Source organism: Oryzias latipes, chromosome 19 (assembly GCF_002234675.1).
Source record: "Oryzias latipes chromosome 19, ASM223467v1".
NCBI lineage: Eukaryota > Metazoa > Chordata > Actinopteri > Beloniformes > Adrianichthyidae > Oryzias > Oryzias latipes.
Window position 1 is genome coordinate 3277070 of NC_019877.2, and position 24815 is coordinate 3301884.

Consider the following 24815-nt stretch of genomic DNA (forward strand, 5'->3'; position numbering starts at 1 on the left):
TTCTTTTTAACAATTCAACCCTGTTTGAGGCCTTTTTGAGATTTGTTTTACATTTTTCCAATTTGCTCTCATAATTTACTTAAATACAGTTTTTTGTCCTTCAAATCAATTTGTTTTATCAGTGCAACCCCATCTTTTTTTTGTTCATCTTTTGATGCATTTATACAATAAATGTGAAAATTAAATTTTTATTTTTTAGTACAACCTCATCTTTTTTCCCCATTTTTTTCCACATTCTACAAAAATAGAACCCAACAGAATTTCAAGGAGTAACTTCTATCTTTTTCATTGCAAATCGCAAAAGCTGAGATCAGTTTTTATAAAAAAGATCAAAAGGGTGAAGACCTCATATAAATCTATAAAGCAAAAGTGAGGGTCTTCACTCTATTGTTTATATCAAAACTAACATTTCTAAAACCTTACATTTTGAATGCAAACTTTACTAAATGGGGCTTTCCACGTTATTGTAAACAAGCGTTGTGATTGGCTTGTGCTCCGGGGAGTTCAGAGACTACAGAGGATAAATGTTAGATCAGGGTTGTTTTTTTTTGTTCATTTTATTTCATTCTTTTACTTTTTTCTATTTTATTCATAGACTGTAAATGGGAACTGGATAGAGTGACAGTTCTAAACAGGAAGTACCTGCTGGCCCCAAGAAGACAAAATCCAACAGACACCAATAGATAAATACACAGCAGCTACTTAGTCATTCCATTGGCCAGAATAACCATTCTTGATCTGATATCTTTTTTCTAAACGTGTTTTTGACAATTCAAAAATGTGCCTATTTCTTTTTCATCCCAAGTTATTCACGTTATTAACTGACCAATCAGATGTCTCAGTTAAAGCATGTGGTGCCCACAGGCCCCCGCCTTGAACGTTGATTCTCTCGTGCCTTTCGCCCTGCAAATGTTTGGCACACCCCCATACTGGATGTAACCCCAGACCAGGATTTTTCCGCCACCAAACTTAACTGTTTTCTGGGTGAATCTTGGGTCCATGCGGGCTCCAGTTGGTCTCCTGCAATATTTGCGGCGGCTGTGATGTAATTCACAGCCGCCGCTGTGAATTACGGGGCGGCCGTGGTACAGCGGTAGGGTGGTCAACCCATGATCGTAAGATTGCAGGTTCAATTCCCGCCTTGCACGCCCATGAGTCGAAGTGTCTGTGGGCAAGACACTGAACCCCACCTTGCCTCTGGTGGTAGGCAGGCGCCCGTGTTTGGCAGCAGTGTGTGAATGTGTGTTTGACTGGGTGAATGGGTCTGTGACTGTAAAGCGCTTTGTCCTTGTAGGATGAAAGGTGCTATATAAGTATTTACCATTCAACTGAAGACTCATCTGAGAAATCCACCTTCTGCCACTTTTCCAGCGTCCATCCTTTTAGCAGGCTGTGGGCCTTGGCAAATGCCACACGTTTTTTCAATTGCCTTTTGTTTAGTGCTGCTTTCTGGGCACTGATTGGACCATGGAGGCCATGTTGAGACAGAATTCTACAAACTGTTCTGGTTGACACAGGGACTTGAGGTGACCAGGCCTGGTGGAGCTCTGCTGCAGTGGAAAAGGGGCTGGCCTTGGATTTTCCAACCAACAAACGGTCCTCCTGAGCAGTTGTCTTGCGGGGTCTGCCGGACCTGGGCTTGTCAAAAACATCTCCAGTCTCTTCAAATCTTTTTCTTATTCTTTGTACTTGGCGCTGAGACACATTGAAGGTGTCAGCCACCTCAGCAGTGGATCTGGTCTTCAGCCTCTTGATAATCAACGCTTTGGTCTCAGGGTGAATCTTAGGCATGTTGTCAGAGGTCAAGTTGCAGTTGATGTGAAGGCCTGGTGTGCTGGCCAAAACTTGCCAAAATGTGACTTTTCTGTGTTCATTAAATGATCAATCTTTCTTCAGTGAAGCAATTTTATTTTAGTACATTGAACATAATTTGGGAGGGTTTTAACTTTCATATGAGACATTTCTAAAACCAATGGATTCATTAAAAGGGAGGTTATACGATTTTGTTTCTACAAAATGGATAAGCGACAAGACTTTTTGTCTTGAATTGTTTTGTCCATTTCCTTCTAGATTTGCTCCAAAAGTGAGACGTTGGATCCATTTGGTTGAAAGTTTGTGTTTGCTCCTGCAACAAATTATAGACCCACATCATAACAGGACCACCTCTGTGCTTTACAGATTACCCTAAATATTAAGGAGTTTTTTTCTTTTCTTTAATTTACCTTAGCATGACGTGAAATATCTTTTGATAGTAGTGTAGTCAAAAGTAGCACTTCACCATTTTAGACTCATCAAACTGCTACTTGTAAAAAATAATTTGGATTTGCTAACCTTTGACTTGAGAAGTGAGAAGGTTAATCATGTATTGATTTTTTTTCTTTTTTGATCTTATTTAAATCTTTGTTTTGAATAAAATGTTTTTCATCCGCCATGTGTTAAAAGGGTTAGGGTTAGGGTTAGAGAGAAGCCTGTAAGAAAAGAGAAACCTGTAAAACATAAAGAGACTTTATTTTTTTATTTTTTATTTGACGATAAATAAAACTGGTTCTTATCAAGTAAACAGTTTTCAGCTCTTGTTTCAAAGATTTTCTGATCTTTAAATACTTAAAGTCATACTTAGTTTTTGGAGATTCCATACTTGTCTTGCAGGATTTTCTCATTCTTATTAATACATTTTTTATTTTGTTAACATTTAGATACTAAACACTAACGTCTCAATTAAAGCAGAAACTATTTTTTTTACCTTCTAATTTCCTTTCTTCAAATGCAGAAAGTGATATTTTTCTTCCAGGATGTTCCGTTATTTTCCTGCCCTCATGAGGTCTTTATGTTTTGCATTTTCATGACGACGTTGCTCAGCTTCCGTAGCAGCTGGAATGTAAACACTTGAGCATAGGTTGACTGACACGCCGTGTTGGTTTTCTCATTCCTGACTCACTTGAAGCCATTTGAAAAAAAAAATAAAATAAAATAAACAAAAAAATCCACTTCAGGCCCTAAAGTGTTCCTCCAGCAGCGGTGCACGTGCCATTAAACAGCACGTGCGCCCACAAAACCCCTCAGGCTATTTCATAAGCCCTTATTGAGACATACAGATAATATTTACCATAATCCTCATCATAAATCTAATCACAAACAAACATGGAGGATAAAACGACCTGTTTGTGTTTATGATTTACTCCTAATGAATGTTGCGCTCCGGCGGTTTGCCGTTTTTCCTGATTTTGCAGAATCTTTTGGTGGCACAGTAATAATCTGGAGCAGGAATAGAGGCAGCTGATAGGGAACACACTGCCAGTAGCTGCAGGTTCATATATATCATATGTAATATATGTGCACTGACTTTTCGGGCCTGACTGGCGGCCTGCGCTCCTCTCAGCCGTCTTGCAAAGACTCCTGTAGCCTCCGAGCACTTTATGCTAAGTTAATTTACCCAAATGTGTCGGCGGCGTCATGGCAGCGGCAGCCCCCCCGCTCCCCAACATCAACAACTTTATTAATGGAAACTTGCTGATCCATAAATGAGAGTGCCGCCGCCGCCGCCGCCAACGCTGGGGGGCAAGCTTACAAAACCTGCAGATCCATGAGGGGCATTTGCAAAAGAGGCATGAGGTGTGTTTAATTATAAGGTTTGTGGGTGCATTCGCCTTGTTGGGGTTGGTAGGGGTGGGGGCTGCTGTTTAAACCTGGGGAAAAGGGGGCCTCGGTATTTAAATAGGGTCACTTCCCGGCCTTACCTTGCAAGTGTTATGCTATATTAAATGCCACTCATGTTAAGTGTGTTGAAGGCCTCCTCTGATGTAGTCAAGACATAATATAAAGGTTAAATTGAAAAATGTCCCCTTCAACAGTGCAGGAAGGCGCCGTGATTGATGTCTGCTGTACGGGGGGAGGGAAATGTGAGGCCCTCGTCTGTTTCCCTAAACCTGAATGAATATCATGGGCTGTAATAGGGACGGACCGGATTAGAATTTAAGTGTCAGTCAATCAGGGCTCCAGAAAGGTCAGGGGGAAAAAAGAAATTAGCAGGACGCAGATCAGAGGCAATTGAATTCCAACACGTGAGCCGGCGTGCACGAGCAGACGTGACTTTACCACAACAAGACACTCTTTGACTGGGGAGTCATTCATCCAGTGTTTATCTATAAATTCAGTCATTCAAAAAAGCCATTTGAAATATTTCTATTTATAATAGAACATTTTAAAAGTCATATCTTTTTGTTTGCAAAAAATATCTAATAATTATGTGATTTTAAAACTGTTTGAAACCACATTTTTATATATTTAATCAGAAATTTTAGGGTAAGATGTATTCTTTTGTAATATTTTCCCGAATAGCTCAATTTTAGCTTTTCTGTTTTTTTGTAACACTTGGTACCTTAAAGTAAGTTTCAAAAATTCAAAGCAACTTTATGAAAAGAATGCAAAGGTGAATCAAACCACTTTAGCTCCAAAATGACCTTAATCTACGTGAAAGCAAAAACATAAGTGACTTTTTTTATGGCTGGAAAAAGAATTTCAAGCATCACGGGGGTTACAGGTGGGTGGGTGTCATGACCATGGAGGACCAGGAATCCATTGGTAAGTAAATAATTGTGAATTGAAAATAACATTTTTAGTTCAATCGTTTTAACAAGTAAATACAAAGCCAAACTGTTTTCCAATCAGACATTTAAAAAAGTATTAAACCAGAGGAATTGCAGTATTTGTTATTAAATGATGATCAAATATCGACTGAAAAATCTAATTTTATTACGTCGAAATGGAAAAAAAAGCATTTCATTCCAATTTTTGGTCTTCTGTCCATGATGTCATTTTGGTTTTCTGTCAGTAAACAAAGAGATGGACTGATTTTAATAAAAAATATTAAAAATGCAATGAAAGAATTTAAATCTGAGTTGCCTTTTTAAAGTATTTTCAGTGTTTTTTTATGAGAGTGAAAAAACTGTCCTCCTTTCTAAAAAATGCATTATTTAATCAGGAAAATAAAGACATTTTAAAACTATTTTTTATTTCCATTTGACAAATATCAAATTTTATACCATTAAATTTAACACAATTTAATTAAACATTCCACATAAAATGTTAAATTCAACAAATCCATTATTTCATACATCATAAACTATTATTTTAAGGACTAATTTGCTTATGTAGCTTAATATCTTATTATATTTATATCAAAATCAGACAATCACTTTCACCATCAACTCTTTCTGACAATATTGTGCAGCTTATTACTTTAAGTTTTTTTTTTTTTTTCTGTTTGGGCATTTGTTCTGTTTATTCCACAGATTTCGTCTGCAATCTAAGATTATTTTTGCTGCATTCTATCATCCTCAAGCTGCTGAGTTAAGGTCGTGTCAATCAGTCGCTACGTACATTTTACGCATGGTTCTTTACGGGTCTATGGGATCTATGAACCACGTTAAAAAACCATAGAAGAAGTACGAAAAACCCACGCAAAGAACACGTAAATCGAGGTAAAACATGAACCGTGCGTGAATATTACGCTGGGTTAGGGTCAGTTACGTAAATTTAACGTGACAAATTACTCTGTATACACGACATAAAAGTCATTCGTCGGTGCGTTCATTGGACTCACGTCGTGGAAAGGCACAAGTTTTCGAATGCATCTCACAAAAATCACGCACAACATCGTAAGATCTAAGTAACAATTGTGCACAAACCGCGCAAAATACGCATAGACTGCATACTTCTCAACCGAACAAACACGTCGCACAACTCAACACTGAACTCACGCAAAGACCCGTCGGCCAAAACCCTCGACAGACATCTCATGAATTCACGCATGTATCACGAAAGACGGAAAGTTCATACGTGTAAACGGCACAAAATGCTGGTATGTGGCTGTGAGACACAGCCTTGAGCTGTCAGTTCTTGCAGATCTTCACAGAAGGATCAGAATTGTTGCAGGAGGGGCTGTTGGAGCCAAAAAGACTGAATCAACTGAAGGTTTTAATCAGTTTTAATCAGTTTTCTGATAAAATAATCTTGAGGTGCCAAGTGTGATTTAGTTTCTGCTCTTTTAGGATATTTGAAAACCTTATAATTAGGCTACATTTCCTGATGTTATGGATGAAAAGTGTTTCACTTAAAAATAGAAATAAAACGTTTTTTTTTTCTTTCTTCAGACAAAGTTTTAAGTTTTGGATGCGTTTAAAGAAATATCGTTTTTTTTCTATTTTTTTCTTTCTACCGATTCAGTTCCAGCTCCATTTTTACAAAAGACATGTTAGAAATTCACTTCAACAATTGTTTATATTTTGAATTTGTTCCAGAAAAATAAGGTGAACACTGATAAATACAATTTAAAGCTTGTTTGGAAGAAAAAGCAGTCATTTCCAGAAGGATCTGCTTTTCTTTATCTGACCTTAAATTACGGAAAAGACATAAATTAAACTGTCCATCACGGCTGAGTGCATGAATACATATGGAGAGAACTGCCAGCACTAGACTTTCCACAAACAGAATGTAAACATCAACGGATGCAGCTTTTCTGCTTCTCTTTTCGATCCCTTTCTTTCCATCCTTTTCCTCTTTTCCAGCTACAATTCCTCCGCTGGAGTTCTCTCTTTGGCTGTCCTCAGAGTTCCCGGTTAGATTCCTTCTCAGAGAGTCCAGAAGTGGAGGTTGAGGTGTTGGGGCTCCAGAACGTGGACAGGTGGCCCGGTGGGAACCACGTGTAGGGGGCCGTGAGAGGGCCTGAGGCCCGTCAGGGGCGGATCCGGCGTGGACAGGATGTAGTCAATGCTGAATTTAATCTCTGACTCGGGTTTTCCCTGCTGGGCGGGGTTCAGAAGGAGGCGGTTTTGTTGGGCGCTCGGCCTTGACCTCTCAGGGGTCAGCGGGCAGAGGGCGGAGTTGGGGTCGGGGCGGCGGGCGGGGGCCATGTGCTGGTGGCTGTGGCTCTCTACGGGGTGGAAGGACTTTTCTCCCGGGTCGTGGAGGCTTATCTTCACGTTTCGCCGACGTCTGCGGCGGCGGAAGTTGCCATTTTCAAAGAGGTCGAGCATGGATTCACAGCCGGTGGCAAACGTCCAGTAATTTCCTTTTCCCTTGTCGTTGCCCTCCGTCCGAGGAACCTGAGGGGGGAAGACACCCAAAGCCTTGGTGACATCATTTACGTCATCATTTATGTCATTTTCCCAGAATCCCCCACCTTGATGAAGCAGCTGTTGAGAGACAGGTTGTGTCTGATGGAGTTCTGCCAGGCTCTCTGGTTGGAGCGGTAGTAGGGGAACCTCTTCATGATGAACTCGTAGATGCCCGACAGCGTGACCCGCTGCTCGGGGCTCTGCTGGATGGCCATGGCGATCAGAGCGATGTAACTGACACATACGAGCACTTTGATGAGGCAGAAGTGGCGCCGCGTCACTCCAAAAAACACCAAACATCACCAAGTCTTTCTGCCTGGTCTCTAGTTTAAATATGACATTTGACTGAAGACAAAACCACCTTTTCCAATGAGATGTATCGACTTATTGTAAGACAAGAAATCTTGACTATCCAACAATAAATATCTCTAATGAAACAAGTATTGTTTTTACTTTACACAATAATTTAAAGCTGAAATTTTATTTGTGGTCTAATTTTAGGAAACAGAATTTCTTAATGTAGGAAAACTGGAACTTTTTGTCCTAATTCAGATATTTTTTTCATACATTTACCCTCAAATGTGGAATTCTAGTTTTTCTTTAGGATGATTTTGGTCCAGAAGTAAGGGTAGTTGGACTGTTACAGCATTAAAAAATTGTATATATTTGGGGAGAAACCTACTTTAAAGATAAATATTTATTCATTTGAGCCAAACCTGCCGATTTCAAGACAAATTATGTTTTTAGTCAGAATAGTATACCTTAATTTGAGGGTTTATGGCTCATTTCAAGCTATAATTTGGTGTTAATAGGGCCCATCATTACAACATATTTTAAGAAATCCTAACTAAAACTAATTTTACTTGTTTTATTTGTAGAATTTTCATCATCTTTTCTTTATTTCTTACCTTATCACATTTTTCCTATGATCACAAATTATTTACCAAAATTTTTAAATGTTTGAATCAAAAACTTTTTATTGTAAAGTCATTTATTACAAGTCCAGCTAGTCTGTAATAATAATAATAATATAATATTCAAATTTATTAAAGAAGTTTATTTTTGAAATTGGATGCAATCTTTTAAAATATCTATATGTAGCCATTTAAACAAAATTAGATTCATTTGTTTTGAAGTTTCTAAAACTAAAATCTTCTTTAAAAAGGTAGACATTTTACCCTAAAGTTTCTATTTTAGCACTATTTTTTTAATATGTATAGTTAACTTTTGTTTTTTAAATCTGATATTTTTACAAGAACACAAAGAAAAATCCACCAATTAGATTTTTAACAGTAAAGATGTGTAATTAGGCTTTCGACGTCTTTTTTACTCGGCTGTCAGAGTCTGAAAGTGTGAAATTTATTCAGTCATTCCAACAGTAGACATGATTTAGAACTCCTAATAAACAGAAAATACTTGAAATCTGCAGGAAGAAATAAAAAAAGTACCCTCAAAGTTATTGGTTTTTTTTTTGCCTAAGTCATTTTATCCATCAATAATAAATTATATATCCTTTAAAAATGAAACCCAAAGCAGGTACAAAGTGTTTTCCAGTGCATTGGCGTAGAAAGTTGCGTACCTGTAGGCGGGTCGGCAGATCTTCTTCTCCTCATCGGTGCTGGAGGAAGGGTATCCGTCTCCATCGTAGTTGAAGCAGTTGAAGGGGTAGTGGGAGTTGTCGAACATGTCTCCCCCCTCGGTGTCCTCCTGCAGACCAGCAAAGCCACGTCCTGCCGCTCAGCCAGCTGACACTCACTCTGAGGCTTTCTGCTCCTGAAAACTGGGGGCTGAATACGACCCCCCCCTCCCCTCCTTCATTCCTTATTCCAGCTTTTCCCAAGGAAAAAAGGCTGCTACGTCCCTGAACACCGCCCCACTTGAAAGTCACTTTTCTTAAATATAGATGCTGCGACTAAATGGTTGACTTCTGTGAAAAATACACCAATAAGTCCAGTCGGAGTTCATGGTTGTTGCAGAACAGCCGTCACTGAGTGCTTTGGGGCATAAAAAAAGATTAAATGGCCCCAAAAAAAATCCAACATTCAGCTTCATCCTCATCTCTTTACTGGTGAGGCTGTAAAAGCAGAATTTGCAGCTTCCTGTGAGGTTTTTGTCTACAAACATGGTTTTATGGCTTCACATCGCTGATGAGTTTTCACACAGAGCTTTGGTCAAACTGGGGCTTTTGTGGGATTTTGCTCCATTTAGATGGAGTTAGCCCGTCCTTCTGGACTGTACCTGTTTCTGGGAACCGATCCTGTCCTGATTATTTCCTCTGCCACTTTTCCATCTAATTATGGCGCCTTTGCTTGCAGACACCCAGGATGTTCTTCAGAGCTTTCTTTCTTTCTTTTGAGCGCAGTAGAGTTTCAATAACCAGACCTTTTTATGAACTTTGCGGCTTAAACTGATAAAGTCTTACTGAAAAAAGGACTTGGATGTGTATAATTTTTGTACTTTTTATTAAATGGTCACTGTAATTTACTCTTAATAGGTTACCTGATGGCATTTTTTTATTCAGCTCGTCTTTCTGAAATGAATTTTCTTTAATTGGTCAACTCTTTGGGGTTGTCTCTTTGTAAATAAAAAAAAACCCACATAGATGATACGGTCTTAAAACAATAAATAAATAAAAACAGAAACGCTATGAAAGTAAATATTTAGATGATATCTTGACTGAAGAATTTTAACATTTTCCTGTTGAATTTAAGTTTAAAACAAGAAGTACTTCCTGTCAGGACGACTGGCTAACAGTTTTACTGATTTTTACTTGTAACAGTCATGAAAAAGTTAAACATCGTGGAATGGTCGTGAAAAAGACACAAATTTACGTGTACAACTCTCAAAAATCACGCACAATCAGGTACGATTTACGCACTAATTGCATAAAAACGACATAAAATGCGCGTGAACTGCATAATTCTCCACGGACCAAAAACTCTCACCAAAAAAACCCCCCCGTGAACCTTCCACGGACATCTGCGCACATCGACGAATGACAAACGCAAGAGACACTCATGAATGACGTATATGACGGGTGCATCACGAAAGACCGACATTTCAAATGTGGAAAATGTGCGCATGACTGAGATCACATTTCTTCACATTATGTTCAAAACTGATTCATTTCCACTCATGACACTGTTTTTGTTGTTACTGTTATCAAAACAAACTACAATTAGGTTCATGAAAACTACAAAAAAATTATTTAACTAAAACTAGCAAAAAAAAAACTTATTATTGGGCTGTAAAGGAAGTTATTCCATCTAACAGTTAACTTATATTATCATTTTTCCAAATTTTAATATCTTACTATAAGATTTCTCATTAAGTAAAAAGGATTTCTAATGATTTCTTGTTACATTCCGTGTCCTTGTCCTCTTTTGGGGCTAACCTTCTTGCAGCGACAGGGTCAGAGTTCGATGAAAACATGGGATTTATCCTGCTTTTCCATCAACAACCAGGCTGATGGCCTCTCTGCCACCTCCCTGCAGCCGTGTCCAGGGTGGTCCTCTGGACTCCCCTTCTGTTCCATGTTTTATTTTGCTTCCTTTTATAGCTCAATCTCTCTATCTGTACTTAAAACAGCAAACTCCACATCAACAAACAGAATCCTCTGCGTATTTGTTTTGTTTTTTAACTCTTTTGGAGTGTGTGTTTGTGTGTGTGCCCAGTCTGGCAGACGTTTAGTCAACAACGGGAAGTTTTGTAGATGATATCTATAATGCTCCATAATGGCCACAAATTGTTTCCGTGTCTATAAAATAAGGGGATGTGTATTTTTAAGAGCTCTTAAAGGGGCAATTGCAGGTCTCCCGTGAGTCCACGGAGGCCGGGAAAACAGCCTGAGGTCTGCGGGGCGGCGTGTGTGGTCTCGCCGGGGCCGGAGTCACCTACAGGCCTCCGCCGGAAACTGCTGCTCCCACACTAGATGCACATTTTTGGTCAGTGTGCTGAGAATGACTTTAGTTCAGACCAGATCCCCTTGTTGTGGGTCCCAAAAACCCTGCCTGGTGCATGATAGCATGGACTTGCTGAAACAGAAATGAGTCTAGAAGGTGAAAAACCAAAACAAAAAAAAGACATTAGCATCAACTTTTCTGCAGAAGAAAACAGCCGTTAGTAGTTTTGGCATTTCTGTCAAATGAGCTGTTAAATGATGATGTTTTTGCATGCAAAGCAACAGGCAGGGGGAGGCAGATGGAGAGGTTAGGGCACCACGTTGAGCTGAGATCTGATAAGCACCTCGGAGCTGGCTCCCATGACGGGGCTTCCTCTGGAGCCCCGCCAGCCGGGCCAATTACAGCCCTCAGTTCTCCTCTGGTCACTCTCTGTCCCTCTGATGGCCGTCTTCCTCCGTCTGCCTTCCTCGCTCGGCAGTGGGCTTGGAGGCGTTCGTGTAAACTGGCCGATAGGCCTTTTCCGGGGGCTGTTCTGTGAGGAAAAGGTTATCAAAACACAGCGGAGCGCCCAGGACTGTAAACATGCTCCTGCCATGATCCGAGGCCCTTTCCTTCTGCAGAGTGCAGCTCCGCCACATGTGCAAGAAGAGGTTTGAAGCATAAAAACATCACTTCATTCAATATTTACTCAAATTAATTTACATCAAATCAAAGGTGAACTGATTTTATGATCTTGCAGGTTAAAGCTACTGATTGGATCCACTTTGATGCAAGTTGTAAAGCAAAACTTGTTTGGAGGAGTGCAAACTTGAACCTATTTTAGCCTCATTAAGGCAGTTCTGATTTCTTCATGAACACTTCATGACCAAAAAAAGAAACAAAAATAAATAAAACATCCAAAGCAGGAAATCTTCTGAGTATAATTCCCTTCCTGAATCATAAAATCAATGCTCCGTAAACCCGCAGCTAAGCCTCGGATTACGAAGAAACGCTCCAAAGACGAGAAAGAAAAGAGCTGCAGCTGGGAGGTGTGATTCTGAAATCTTTTCTCTTTTTCTCGTCCTGGAAAAGGCGTAACCTGAAAACACCTGAACATTCCAAAAACACGGATTTATCAGTGTTTATAGAGACTTTTGCATCTTTTTTTTGGAGCAGTAAAAACACATCCCCATAGAAATGAGGAAAAAATGAAAGAATTAAAGAATAATAAATAAAAAAATCTGTATGGGTTTGAAAAATGGTCTTTTTTAAAAAAAGAAAGAAAATTCTGGTCATAAAAACAAGTTTTCCCATTTTTTTGGGAAAAACTTTCTTTATTCGGGTTTTTCTTCTGGGAAGACAGAAATTAAGGCTTTATAATATTAACTATATCACTGGTTTTTCTGGAAAGTAGTTATATTTCAATCTATATTCTTTAGCAAAATATTGTTATGCATTTATTTTTATATAAAAACCAGAACATTATCAAGTACAAGATTTGATGTTTTTTTGTTGTTTCTGCACAAACAAAAAAATTGGCATGAAAATACATAATTTATTTTACCCTTTTGTGATGTTTTTATTAATCTGACAGAACTTTGGTGAATTGGATTTACCTCCAATATTAAAATGATCGGTGTTGCAAACCTATGTATGTAAGTGAGATCATGTCTTAGATTTTAGTATTTTCATTTTGTCTTTGAAATGCTAGATTTTGTTAATTTAAAGTATAACTGCTCTCTCCTAATATTCTTTATGGATGTTATTATTTTTCATCATTTTTAATCATGTATTTCTGGGGTGGTGATTGATTTTTTTCTTTTCTTTTTTTAGATCTTCTCATTTATCTTTTGTTTTTCCCACTAAATTCCAAAGATCCAATCTAATAAAAATGGTGTTTTAACATGTTTTTGTGGTATTTTCTTGTTCGTGGATGACATAAATAAATAAAAATGACATATCATAATTAAAAGGCCTCTAAGAACAATTCTAAAACGAATGAAAAGTGACACATATTAATTATTCTGAGATTTATGATGGATCTGTTTGCTGGAGAGTCTCCAGAGGCTGCACCGCCCCCTACTGGGCGGCTCATTGTCCTGCCTCACATGAAGCAGAACCCATTCATCTCCTCTTCTTTTGTTGGAATCCATTACTGCATGTTTGGCATATTTGTGTAAGACGTTAACATCTTTTTGATGGATTTATAGGCCTCCAGCTTTAACGCCTAGTTTGGGGTGAGTAATGGTGACAGATTAACCAAACTAGTTTACTGTGCCACCAACCTGCCGCCACACCTCGTCTGCCTCTCAAAATATTTTCTTTTCAGATAAAAGAAGCTCCTTTTCCTCGTACTCCTCAGGCCGTAATGAGAAAACGCCTGTGTTGTGCAACCGTTGCAGTTATAAAACGTATCATCCTTCAAATTGTGGATTATGTTCCTGTCAGGCCAGACTAGAAATTAAGAAACGGGGCCACAGAAACAGAAACTGGACGTACAACCTTTGCACATGAGAAACCTGCTGAGCTACGGGAGGAAATCTGGCAACCCACAATGCACCTCAGATGTGTAACTGCAGTTCTTCCATAAGCAGAGGCCTTTTCTACCAGAACTTCCTAGGAAAACTTTTTCACAGGGATGCTTGGAAACACGTCTCCTGAGGAACATCTGACAGAGAAGCTGCCAGATTTGGGGTTTTCTCCTTCAAATGTTCTCTTTTTTACTCCCGGCTTCACTGTTTGCTGCTGTGTCTTCATACAATCTGTGTTTTTCTTTTGAACTGGCTGGATATTCGAAGGATGTTCCTCAATTTACTGTTTAAAATGAGCTCAGATGTTATTTCATTGCTGTTTTGATGTGAATTCTAAAGGAAACTTTTGGGTGAAAGACTACAAAAAAACCTTTTTTATGCATTCAGATCTAATGTAACCTCTACAAATTGTACTCTTTACAGGCTTACTGATTTGTTTTTAATATTAATGTATGGAAATAGAAACAATAAATGAAGATTAACAAACAATTTTATGATTTTGTATTGAATCGAGATGCTAAAAATGTTATAACGGTATGCATTTTTTTCACCGCTGTCACAAATTAAGAAGTCGTGTGATGCCTGAGACATTTTTTTTACTCTGACCTTTTACTTTATTTTTCATTCATGTCAATGGGCCCTTAATTTTATTTTTATTCATATTATTTATTCGGTTAAAGAGCCCAAAGGCGATTTTTTTTACATCTGTGGACGATAAAGTTTTATTCTGTTACTACTTTACTGAATGAAGTGCTGGGCAATGATGGGAAAACAGTCACACTTCTGTCATGTTATTAGCAAAAGTGGATTAAAGGCATTGATTGTTGTCATGTTGGCCTGGAGGTTTGTGAGACGTCTGTCCAGCTGCAGAGTTCCTGGTTCAACTCCCACAAATGAAAAGTGTTTTTATTTTTTATTAATCGCTTTGCTTTCTAATCCCTTGTGCTATCCTAGGCACTTTAACATTGGGAGTTGGGTCATCTAGACCCACTAGACAGTGCGATGAACCTTTTTTCTTCAATGATTTGTGATCTTCACTGGTGTCCATGGATGACATGAAATCTTTCCACCTTTATCCACCTTTGTCATGGTAGGGAGAACACGTCAATGCAAGGGTGGGGTCATCTGGACCCCATAAAATAGCACAAGGGTTAATCTGTCGCTGTGTTCTTGGTTGTGTGAATTTGTTGATGTGATCACGCCCCAGCGGTGGTTGCTGCAGTCCAGCGTGGCGCCTTTGACCTCCCGTCCTTCCAGTACTCCCAGTAATCAATGAGACACCGACTCACGCTGACAATCCTGTTTCGTCTTTCGGCATTAAAAAAAAGCAAAATGAAACATTTTCCCGCTTAGATCTGCAAACAAAGACACAGTTTGGGTGCAGCTTCAATATAAACACGAACCAAAAAGGAAATGTGTAAATGAAGTGTATAAAAAACAATCTTTTCATAGCAGCCAATCAACATATTTTTTTATTCTTTTTTTTGTAGTTTTATTTGTCTATACAAAAAAAAAGTATCTATTTTTGTATTTGGACATATTTAGTTATGTTTGTTGAAATAACAGCAACAAAATCTGCATTTAGATCTAAAAAAGTTGCAATTTTTCCAACCTTTCTTTGTTATTGAAAATCTTGAGGATGCTATAAGATAAAGACCTAACAAGCTGCATGAAATCATGCCGGAGTTCCCCGCTTTCACAACCTGCCTGAATATTCACATAAAAAGAAAAGTCCGACTCAATGCTCATTTCGATTTATTGCACTTTTACCATGATGCAAAGAAATGAAAAAAAATTAAACAAATCAAAATAAAAACACAGAAACAAATGGGTCAAATTAAAAAAAAAAAAAAGAAGCAGATTGACTTTAGGACATCCATCTGTGGCTCCGCCCATACCTCCACGCACGCAGACAGGACGAGGGAAACTTGGAGACGGGTGGAGTCAGCACATCCACACATGAGGACCTCTGCATCTTCTCTATTGCTCGTACCCTTATCGGCTAAGAAACCAGACATTCAAGTATTTCTATCATTGCACAGGCACTAGATTTTCCTACTGTATATATTAACTTTCAGTCAGTGACAGAGTCGCTGACACCAACAGAAAAGGTATCCGCAGTTGGCGTTGAAGGAAATATACATCCTGGAGAAGAATCCTTCCACAACAGCAACATTTGGACATCAAATATATATCACAAATCATCAAAAGTGTCACGTTTGACTTTTTGAAGCATAAAAAAGGGGCTGGAGACAGCATGAAAGCTGCAAACAGAGGTGGAGAGCCATGGTGGATGGTTGTACACATGCAAGTCTGCCCTCTCCTGGGCAAAATGAGGAAGTGCGCCTCTGCGATTTGAACAGATTCGTTTGCTGCAGCAGTTTTGGTCAATTTTAGCACTTAATTTCAAACAATAAATATGATTCTTTTTTCTTTAAATAAATACTCTCAAAGACATGTAACAGCTCTGGGGATAAAATGATGACAGGAGTAAGCCTGCACTCCAAATTGGGCATCTCAAGGTTTTCTAGACAGCAGAAACAAAGTTCTAAAAAGCATTAAAACGCGCTCCTCGTCCCGCTCCTCCGTCCTGAAGGGTTCGTAAGAAAACTTGCATTGGTGAAGAGGGTTAGAAACACAATGTTTAGCTGCGGAAGAGGGAGGGGACGCTTTTCAAGGCCCTCAGAATTCACTGAATTCAAAAATGGGGGGGGTCCTGAAGCAGACAGGAAGCTGTCTTCTGCAAGACGAATGTGGTCTGGCTGCTGCAGTGGACAAACGGGGGCGGTGATGCTGTCCTACTCTACATCAGGGTGGGATGTTTTTTCTTTTTTTTTTATTAAGGAGTCTACGGTGACGTTTTTGTGGCAGGAAGTTCCCGCAGCTTTGCAGCCTCTCAAAGTCCAGCAGGTCCTCCACAGATGCAGAACTCAGTGGAAAAAGTTCGACAAACGGACCGGATCGGCTCAGAGGAAAGTCAAATCTCCGGGGAGTCCGTCCAATCTGGCCACCAGCGCAGGCAGCTACCTCCGTCTCGGTCCGATATGGTAACGTTCCGAGCCTTGGTCTCCCAGGAGGTCGTCCTCCACCACAAAGCTGTAGCCCTCCTTTCCGATGCAGTCCGACAGAGCGTTTAACACCTGCAGACAGAAACATGAAGGCTTTCATTCCTCAATCTGCAAACTGCATCTTACTGCAAATAAAAGGAGAGAATTTAAAAAAACTTAGATTAGCTTTTTTCAAATGTATTTGAGATATTTAGTCGAAAAATACTTTTTATTGAAATGCTTTTCCAACCTTAAACAGCTGGTGTGATTTCATGGGATGTGCCTCTTTAGATTTGAGTCTTACAGCTCTGTGCAAAACGTTTTAAAAGTGCACTTCCTAACAGATGAGTTAGCCTGCAGCATACGAGTTTTGAATCACCTCAACGGTCAGAAATGAGCTTTAAAGCAAAAAAAAAAAGTTTTTTTTTTTGCACAATTCAATCCCTTAAATGTGACTGCTTTCTTAAAAGTCTTGTATATGTTCCTTTATTTTTGTTAAATGATGCCAAATTTCTGGCTTTTCTAAGCAAAAACTGTCAGTTTGTTGAAAATTTGATGATCCTGTGGCACCTGAGGAAAACGGCTTATTTGGCCTTTTTTTTTGGCAGTAGTGCGAATAAGAGATCGAGCAGATCTCCTTTGATGAATTTCATAAACTTCAACACTTTTGACACACAAAAAAAAAACCCAGAAGGAAGAGTTAGAATGACAGACCAGACGCAGCCGTCGGTCCATGGCGTCCAGGTGAGGCTGGATGAGGATGGGCGTGAGGCGGTCCCTCGTCAGGGATTCGGCCATGAGCGTGGACAGTTTGTACTCTTCCTTCGCCAGCAGCTGCAGCCGTATGTGGGTCGACTTCCTCACCCTGCAGGCAGAGCGGGTAACCGTCAGTCAGCCTCGTCGTGTGCGCGGGCGGCCGGATCGCTTAGTGTGACGGGCTCACCTGCAGCACTGCGTCAGCGGCACCAGAATGGACATCTCATCGTGGGAATGCTTTCCAAACCTGGAAAAAGACAAAAATAAAAGACAATTTTAGTCATTTAAAAGTTTTGGAGAAGTTCTGCTTTGCATTCTTGCCTTAAAAAACAGCATCAGCGCCAACGGACAACTGAAGGTGGCGTTTAAGTTTTCGTAAGATTCCGGTTTTCAAAAGAAGGTTTTGAATTTAAAAAAAATTTGAATTTTAAAACCTTACAAACTAGATGTGAATCATCCCTAACATTACTTTTAAAACAAAAAGAATAAAATATTTAAAAAGACATGACACCAAATGAATGATGTGAATTTTCAATAACAGGAAATGCAGTTTAATAGGAGAGTCTGAGAATGTCTGTAAATAATTTACAGAGAATAAAGATTCAATGATACAAAGTTGTTGATTTTCATAAGTTGTTTCTGATTTATAAAAATATCACACAGGGAACATTACTGTTTTTTTTTCCCACAATGCAATTTTAACAATGAGAACTCTAAAGGATTTTCTGAATTCATTGTTCTGGGGACAATCTATCTTTCTATCAGATACCGTGCCGTCGGCTCTGCTTACCCTCTGCCGTTATCCAGGTGGATGATGAAAGTCTCGTTTCCAAACTTTTCAAAGGTCTCATAATGGTGTCGGTCCATGTTTCCTGTGAGGAAAACCACACGGGATCAAACGCCGCCGTGGGACCGCGGCGGGGTTCTCCTACACTCGGTGCTGCACTCACCCATAAGGAAGTCAAAGATGGTCATGTCCATGACGTCCAGCAGCCGCGTGCCACTGTCATACGGGGGGGTTTGTTTGACCTCCTCGCAGTAGTCTGGGTCCACCTCCCACCTGAAGAGTTTTCGTTAAAAAATCTGACCTCAGGAACGGCGGGAAAGTCGTAGTCGGACTCTTACTCTGCTTTCTTGCGTTTGTGGTAGGAGCGTCTCCACGGGTTCCTCCAGGTCTTCCTCTTAGCCAGGGCCAGGTCTGGGAGGAAGGCGGCCAGGGAGCCCTCTATCTGGTCCGGCTTGCCGCACAGAGCGTGCTCAGTGGAGCAGTAGTACGAGCACTCTCCGTAGAAACACACGTTGTTGGCTGACAGGACAGAAAAAAGCCAGATGCTGACAGGGGGCGGTTGATAGCCCCGCCCCCTTGTGGATGCGCCGTTATCGTCCCCCCCCCCCACAACATTCAAAGCTGAACATGATTAAAAGTACCTGGGGACGTTCACTGAACTGGATCAAATGCTGAGGCTGCTGCTAATTCGATTCCTGGGAGAATCTTCCAGGTGTAAAGCACTGAGAAGCTGCATTGCTAATTAATTGTGGTGCTTTGGCACAAGGTAAAGTCCCATGATAATACTAATTCGACACAAATTAATATCCTGGTAATTTAGGCCAGAAGCTTTGCATTTGATTAGGAGAAGCTGCAGATTTCTGCTGGCCTTTCATTTTTGTCGTTTGCGGCAAAACTTGGACTCTCCAGAGATGAGAGCAAAGATTGTGCTTTAGGTTTGGTGGGAATCCAGAGAGCGTACCTGGGGAGATGAAGAAGGTCCTCCACAGCTTTTTGTCCCGCGTCACGTCCCGGATCTCTTTGGTCATGTTGACCAGCCTGCCAGCGACGGGGGGAACGCGCCGGAAGTCCAGGATCCTGTCAGAGTCACAAAACGATTAATGTGAAACGGCTCCAATGTGAGCTTTAAACCAAAGAAGATCCAAAATACAACCAAATTTGAAGGGAAAAAAAGATGACATCACAGTGGGCGAAACCATCAAATAAATCCCTAATATATATACGTTTATTTGAAATGTTTTATTTCAAGCAATCAAAGCAAGGATAATGCACAAAACAATACAATCAGCAGTTTTACATTCGTACAGGGACAAACTTAGGATAATTACATTTTAAGAGTTAGTAGACGTTTTGCCCGCCAAGTGATGTTTCCCTACTGCATGGACATTTTTCACCAGAATAATGTAAAAATGTAAAAAATAAATCCTTGGATGAGGTTGAAAAAAAACCTCCATCGCAAATCAAGAAAGTTACATAGACCTGTCCGTTATCTTCAGGCGACCAAAACATTAAATGGTTGCCATGGAGACAAAACCAAAAGAAAAAAGTTTGTCCTTTCAAACCTGTAAAAACCTTGAAGAACAGATTTCCTCTGGGCTTTTAAAGTTAGTTTGACAAGTTGTTTGATCATTTTGCGTAGCAGCTATTAACAGCAGCCAAAAAGGGAGGACGAAAACTAAAAATATAAATATGAAAATGGAAGAAAAAAAACTGGAGACAAATTTGATCCTGTGGGTTCTGGAGGCTTAAATGAATTCGTCACATGCAGCTCTGACCACGGTGGCAAAGAAAGGGGTAAACAGGGGCCTGTGAGGGCAGGTAGCGCCTGTGAGCCTGTGGGCCAAACAACCCAGCTCACAGCTTTAATTTGGTTGGAGTTTTTAGAGTTGATTTAATTAATGACCTATGTTTTTCTTTTAGCAATTAAATCCTACTTTCACTGAATTTGACATAAAAACTAAAATGATCATCTTTAGTTTTATGTAATCCTTTAAGATAATGAATAAAACAGACACATTTTACAGGCGGAGCACAGATAGAAGTCTTTGAATATTTAAAATGTCATAACAGTGATGTGCGCTGTGCACCGAAAGGGATAAAAGTAAAACAGAAACCCTTTAAATTTATGTTTAGTCGTATTTTTCCAACACAAAAGCTTATTTTACATCCACAAATCAGTGATTATAACGGTCTCACAAATCCGTTCAGTTAAAAATGTATTCAGTTTAATCATCAATTTCAATGTAATGCTCTTTTTGTTGGTTTTTAAATCATTTGTTGCTTTTAAATGAGTTTTTATGCTAAATCAATAAACGTTTATAATAAGAAGACACAACATTAAAAGAAAAAATTACAGTAATTTTTAAGAATTGACATCAAATGTTGTAAAATAATTTTTTTTCTACATTTTAATACCCATTAAAGTACAATTTTAGTGAGAGCCTGTTATTACTATTTTGTGTTGTGCAGTTCACCATTACAGCCGTAAGGGGGCACTGTGACATCAATAATGTCCCCACATTTCCACTGGATGGCGGTTAACTTGTCAGTGGTTCTGATCTGATCTAAGTGATTATTTTTGTGAAAATTTTAAATCTATATTTTCTCGTTTAAATGATTATTTGACAGAAAATAAAAAGAATGAATGTAAACATAAGTGTCTTGTCGATAGATGTCCGGCTTTGTGCATGTGGAGCTTCTGTTCTAATTAATGACAAAATATAGATGTCAACTAAACAGTTGATCCTCATCTAATATCTCTGATGAAACGGGGAAAAAATAAAAAAATAAAAGGACTAAAGGATGGAGCAGCACGGCCACCTGAGCTTTATCTCTTGAGTTCTCTTCTTTCTTTACAACCCTCCTTCTTTCCGCAGCAGCTGTTTAAACCCACAGATGGGACCGGGAACCCCGCTGAGAGCCGTGCGCTCGCCAACCGTGGGAATTTCATGCGCTCCCATATGAAAAAGTGGTTCTCATGAATTTGGAGATCTATGGCTCAATATTCGGAGGTCATATCGGGGCTCGGCGAATCTCCAGATATGCTGACTGCCTAATGCAGCAAAATGCAAGCCCCCCCCTCCACACACACAGTCAAATCCAATCACATAATTAATGATGCTTAAAGCAGTGCAGTCTGCAGGGGAGGAGACGGGCGCTGTGTCTTAGTGTGCTCGTGATTGTGCGAGGCTGTGTGTGTCTGCAGGCCTCCTGGGAGGCAGTGCAGCCTCTGCACCAGCAGCAGCAGCAGCAGCAGCAGCAGCTCTAATTTAGAACAGACACAAAATAAGGAGAAAAAAACTCTGAAGACACATTTGGCAAACCCTGCCTGGCTTATATTTAGGATGGGCGCTGGGCCTTGCATGCCTTTGGTTTCCGTCTTTTTCTCTTAACCCACACATCCTCTTGTGTGCATGTGTGTGAGTGTGTGTGTGTGGTACAGCTGAGACCAGATGTGCAGCAGACTGGTGAGGGACGCCACGACAACTGCTGATGAACTGTGTCATTGGGCCTGAAGGGAAACAGATCTAACACAACCCCATGTGTGTGTGTGTGTGTGTGTGTGTGTGTGTGTGTGTGTGACCTCTGGATCATCTCGTGTCGCTTTATGCTAAACATCAACCGTCCGTCACGCGGGAGGGCGGTAAAGGCATCATGCTTGTAAAGCCAGAGAGCTGAGCGCAAAGCCAGCGTTCAGTCAGACGCACGCTGCAGGGGGGGGGCATTCATGCTTCATGACTCACGCCCCCCCACTAACATCACCCTCTCAAAGGTACAAGAGAGGAGAAAATGTAAGGTATCAGGAAAGTGTTGGTGTGGCAAAAGGTGTGCCGGCGTGCAGACACCTACGTGGTGCTTATGAATGTCAACTCTTCATTCTTACTCCTCAAATAATGGCAGCTTGTTCGTCTTCTTTGTCTCACCGAACGTAAATACATATACTTTCATTTTTAAAGAATATCAGCAGAGTCATCGGCTAAAATCTGGGAAGTCAGCTTTGAGGAAAATGGTGTTTTGAAAATATACTTGTGGATATTTATAAAGAAAAGTACGTTTAAAACTGCCTTTCTTTCCTTTAAGCTGTTGTGGATCAGGAGCAGACTACAAAATGCAGATTGGAAAAAGCTTGCAGGTGTGACGTACGAACTACTACAGCTCCATTCCGATGCATCCACGTTCAGACACATATCAGTTTTCTTGTGGATTGACCCTTTGCCACCTTTGCATGGGGAGTTCATCTCTATTTTCACTATAAAGAAATGCATCAATGCAGGTTTTCCTCTGTTTTTCTGCAGCATAGCAGTTTGGATTATAAGTTCATAAACTAAAGACTAGATCCTTCCAGCGACAAAACAATTGTTTTAACCACGACAACTTAAATGTATGACATCTAGAATTACCTGGTTTGAACCCATTTTTGGAAGAAACGTTTTAATTTATTCTTAATTTTTAGGCAGATAATTAAAGGTTTGGTTTCTGACTTCGTTAGGTGTCTTAGAGTTGAACCGCTGCGCGACCATGGCAGAGGACCACTGAGCAAACTGGCTATAACCATGAGGGTCGCATCTTTCATATCTCTTGTCCTTCTGACAGATTTTTTATAGGTTAAAAGTTCTAAAAATGAAAAACTGAATGATGTTTGTCTTTTTTTTATGCAATCCCTCATCTTTAAAGTTTACAGACGTTCAGCTTCTCTTCTAAAGCCTGAGGTGATCAATCCTGCTGAGCTGCACAGATCATCTGTGCTTTAGCCCTCAAACCTGGATTATCCCGACTCTGGAAAGCCTGAATTTTGACCACATTTCAAATATTCAGTTACTGCCTAAACCCCCCCTGAACATTGTTTAAAATATAACGTCTAAACATCCCGAGAGCAGCAGATTTTCGCGTTTACGTTCAACCTCTACGGGCTTAAATTGGGACAACAAACAAGGCAGACACCATTTATTTATAGGCTGGTTTTCACCTACTTGTCCAGATGAAAGGCTGCAATCTCAGCGTTGTGTCTTTCAAAGTCAGAGAAGTAGAAGAAATCCGGCGGGGTTTCCTGCTCGCGGGTTTGCCTGCAGATGCAAGAACAGCTCCAGTTAGCTCAGAGGGTGCAAACTGCAAAAGGTCTGCAAGGCTTTGCAATTAGCAGAACGAGAAGATTGAATCCACAAAGTTATTAAAGTTCAAATCTGAGCAGCAGCAGCAGCAGCAGCAGTCCAGAAAATGGGTGGTAAAACCCAATTCCTTATTTGTTTGTTAGTGTGACCCAACACAAATGCTGTGGGTGTTTTGTTGGGAAGCAAAAAGAACTGGAGGATCCAAGGTCATAAAGACTTTTCTCCTGCAGCATCTGCTTCTCTTTTCAGTCTGCACCTATTTCTGTCCAGCTCTGATCCTTCAGCAAAAGAAAAAAAAGGAACAAAAATGCTTTCCACACACATTCTGCCGTAAAGCTCTTACTGGAGGGGAAAAGAGGCTCTTAAAGGCTTAAATCTCTGACCTGACGGAACACGGGCCAGGACGGAGCGGGGCGGACACGCAGAAAAAGGTAAAGTCAAAAGGAAGAGAAGTGAAAAGACCCAAAGAAGGAATAAAAATGCTGTTTGAAAGGCCCACATAAAGAGGAGCAGCCCGTCATCAGCATGCCTTCCAAAGCCATTTTGCCTTTCCCTGCACACCATCTTCTCTTCGCTCTTTCATTGACAACAGTAAATACTTTTCAGGAAGGCAGCTGAGTGTAATGATTTGGACTGCAGCCTCCCCCGTTTCTACTCCAGCACGTTGAAGGAGGATGAAAAGAATGGAAACTATCTTGGCAAATTCCGCCTCTTTCTCCCGATTCCCTCTGGATGCCTTTCTCTGTTTGTTTCTCTCAAAATCCTCTGCTCCGCTGCTCTCCCTCTCTAAGAACTGCTTTCCCCAGATTTGATTCGATTTTTATTTTATTTATTTTTTTATGTTTGTGCACCCACAGCTTAATACTTTGAATCTGTCTGCATCTCCCTCTTTTTCTGTCTGCGTTGCATCCGTCACTCCCCTCCTCAGCTGGCTGATTGTAGCTCTGCACTTGGTGGCTGACATGTGCACCAGTCATTAGCTAAGCCAACACAGAGCCCAGAAACTCACCCAGCCACTAAAAACTCCTCAATTTCCTCCTCATTTTTGTTTTGCTTTCTTTCCCCTCTGCATCCTGTCCTTCTCTGCAAACATGTTTTCTTTTCATGAAGCCCTTAGCACACATATGTCAAACTCAAGGCCCGGGGGCCAAATGTGGCCCTCCATGTCATTTTATGTGGCCCTCGAGAGCATAAAAGTTTCTGATTTCTTAAAATAAAAAATAAAAATTGATGTGTATTTATATATATATATATATATATATAGGGAGAATCTGCCTTGAAATATCAGATTGGGCAACTATACATTAGGACTTAAACACTGTCCATATAACCTAACCTGACAGAATCAAATTTAAAAGGATTTATGACAGAGTAACAAGCAAACATATGTTTTCTATGCAACTGGAATTGTCACTTTCAAAAGTTATAATAAATAAATAAATTAGTTGTTTAACATTAAGGAGTAGTTACGTGTATGTTTCATTACATTTAGTTACATGTATAAGTTATATCCGGCCCTTTGAGGACAGCTGCTATACTGATGTGGCCCTCGGTGGAAATGAGTTTGACACCCCTGCCTTAGCAGATGCA

General features: G+C 40.1%; 2 protein-coding genes across 2 annotated transcripts in view; both read right to left on the bottom strand.

Annotated features, from left to right (window-relative positions):
* Positions 1 to 6213: 6213 nt before the first annotated feature.
* LOC101173418 (forkhead box protein L1) lies at positions 6214 to 8990 on the bottom strand. The gene is made up of 3 exons (XM_011487873.3): positions 8695 to 8990; positions 7181 to 7349; positions 6214 to 7103 (listed from the first exon to the last, which is right to left on the bottom strand). The coding sequence occupies exons 1-3, from the start codon at positions 8799 to 8801 to the stop codon at positions 6630 to 6632; spliced, it is 750 nt and encodes a 249-aa protein (XP_011486175.1). The 5' UTR covers positions 8802 to 8990; the 3' UTR covers positions 6214 to 6629.
* Positions 8991 to 15265: 6275 nt separating this feature from the next.
* Positions 15266 to 24815, bottom strand: part of LOC101167327 (extracellular serine/threonine protein kinase FAM20C-like) — a 67993-nt gene continuing 58443 nt past the window's right edge. The window contains exons 4-11 of the mRNA XM_023949367.1: positions 23088 to 23180; positions 19079 to 19194; positions 18456 to 18636; positions 18281 to 18390; positions 18121 to 18202; positions 17518 to 17577; positions 17289 to 17439; positions 15266 to 16667 (exon numbers count right to left, since the gene is read on the bottom strand). Of these exons, the coding sequence (XP_023805135.1) occupies positions 16551 to 16667; positions 17289 to 17439; positions 17518 to 17577; positions 18121 to 18202; positions 18281 to 18390; positions 18456 to 18636; positions 19079 to 19194; positions 23088 to 23180 (910 nt within the window). The 3' untranslated portion in view covers positions 15266 to 16550. The remainder of the gene's footprint in view (positions 16668 to 17288; positions 17440 to 17517; positions 17578 to 18120; positions 18203 to 18280; positions 18391 to 18455; positions 18637 to 19078; positions 19195 to 23087; positions 23181 to 24815) is intronic.

Coding starts and splice junctions, on each gene's coding strand:
- LOC101173418 (XM_011487873.3), bottom strand. CDS start 8,801: ATGTTCGACAACTCCCACTACCCCTTCAACTGCTTCAACTACGATGGA. Junction 7,350..8,694: donor ATCTGCCGACCCGCCTACAG/GTACGCAACTTT, acceptor CGTATGTGTCAG/TTACATCGCTCTGATCGCCA. Junction 7,104..7,180: donor TCAACAGCTGCTTCATCAAG/GTGGGGGATTCT, acceptor TTCCCCCCTCAG/GTTCCTCGGACGGAGGGCAA.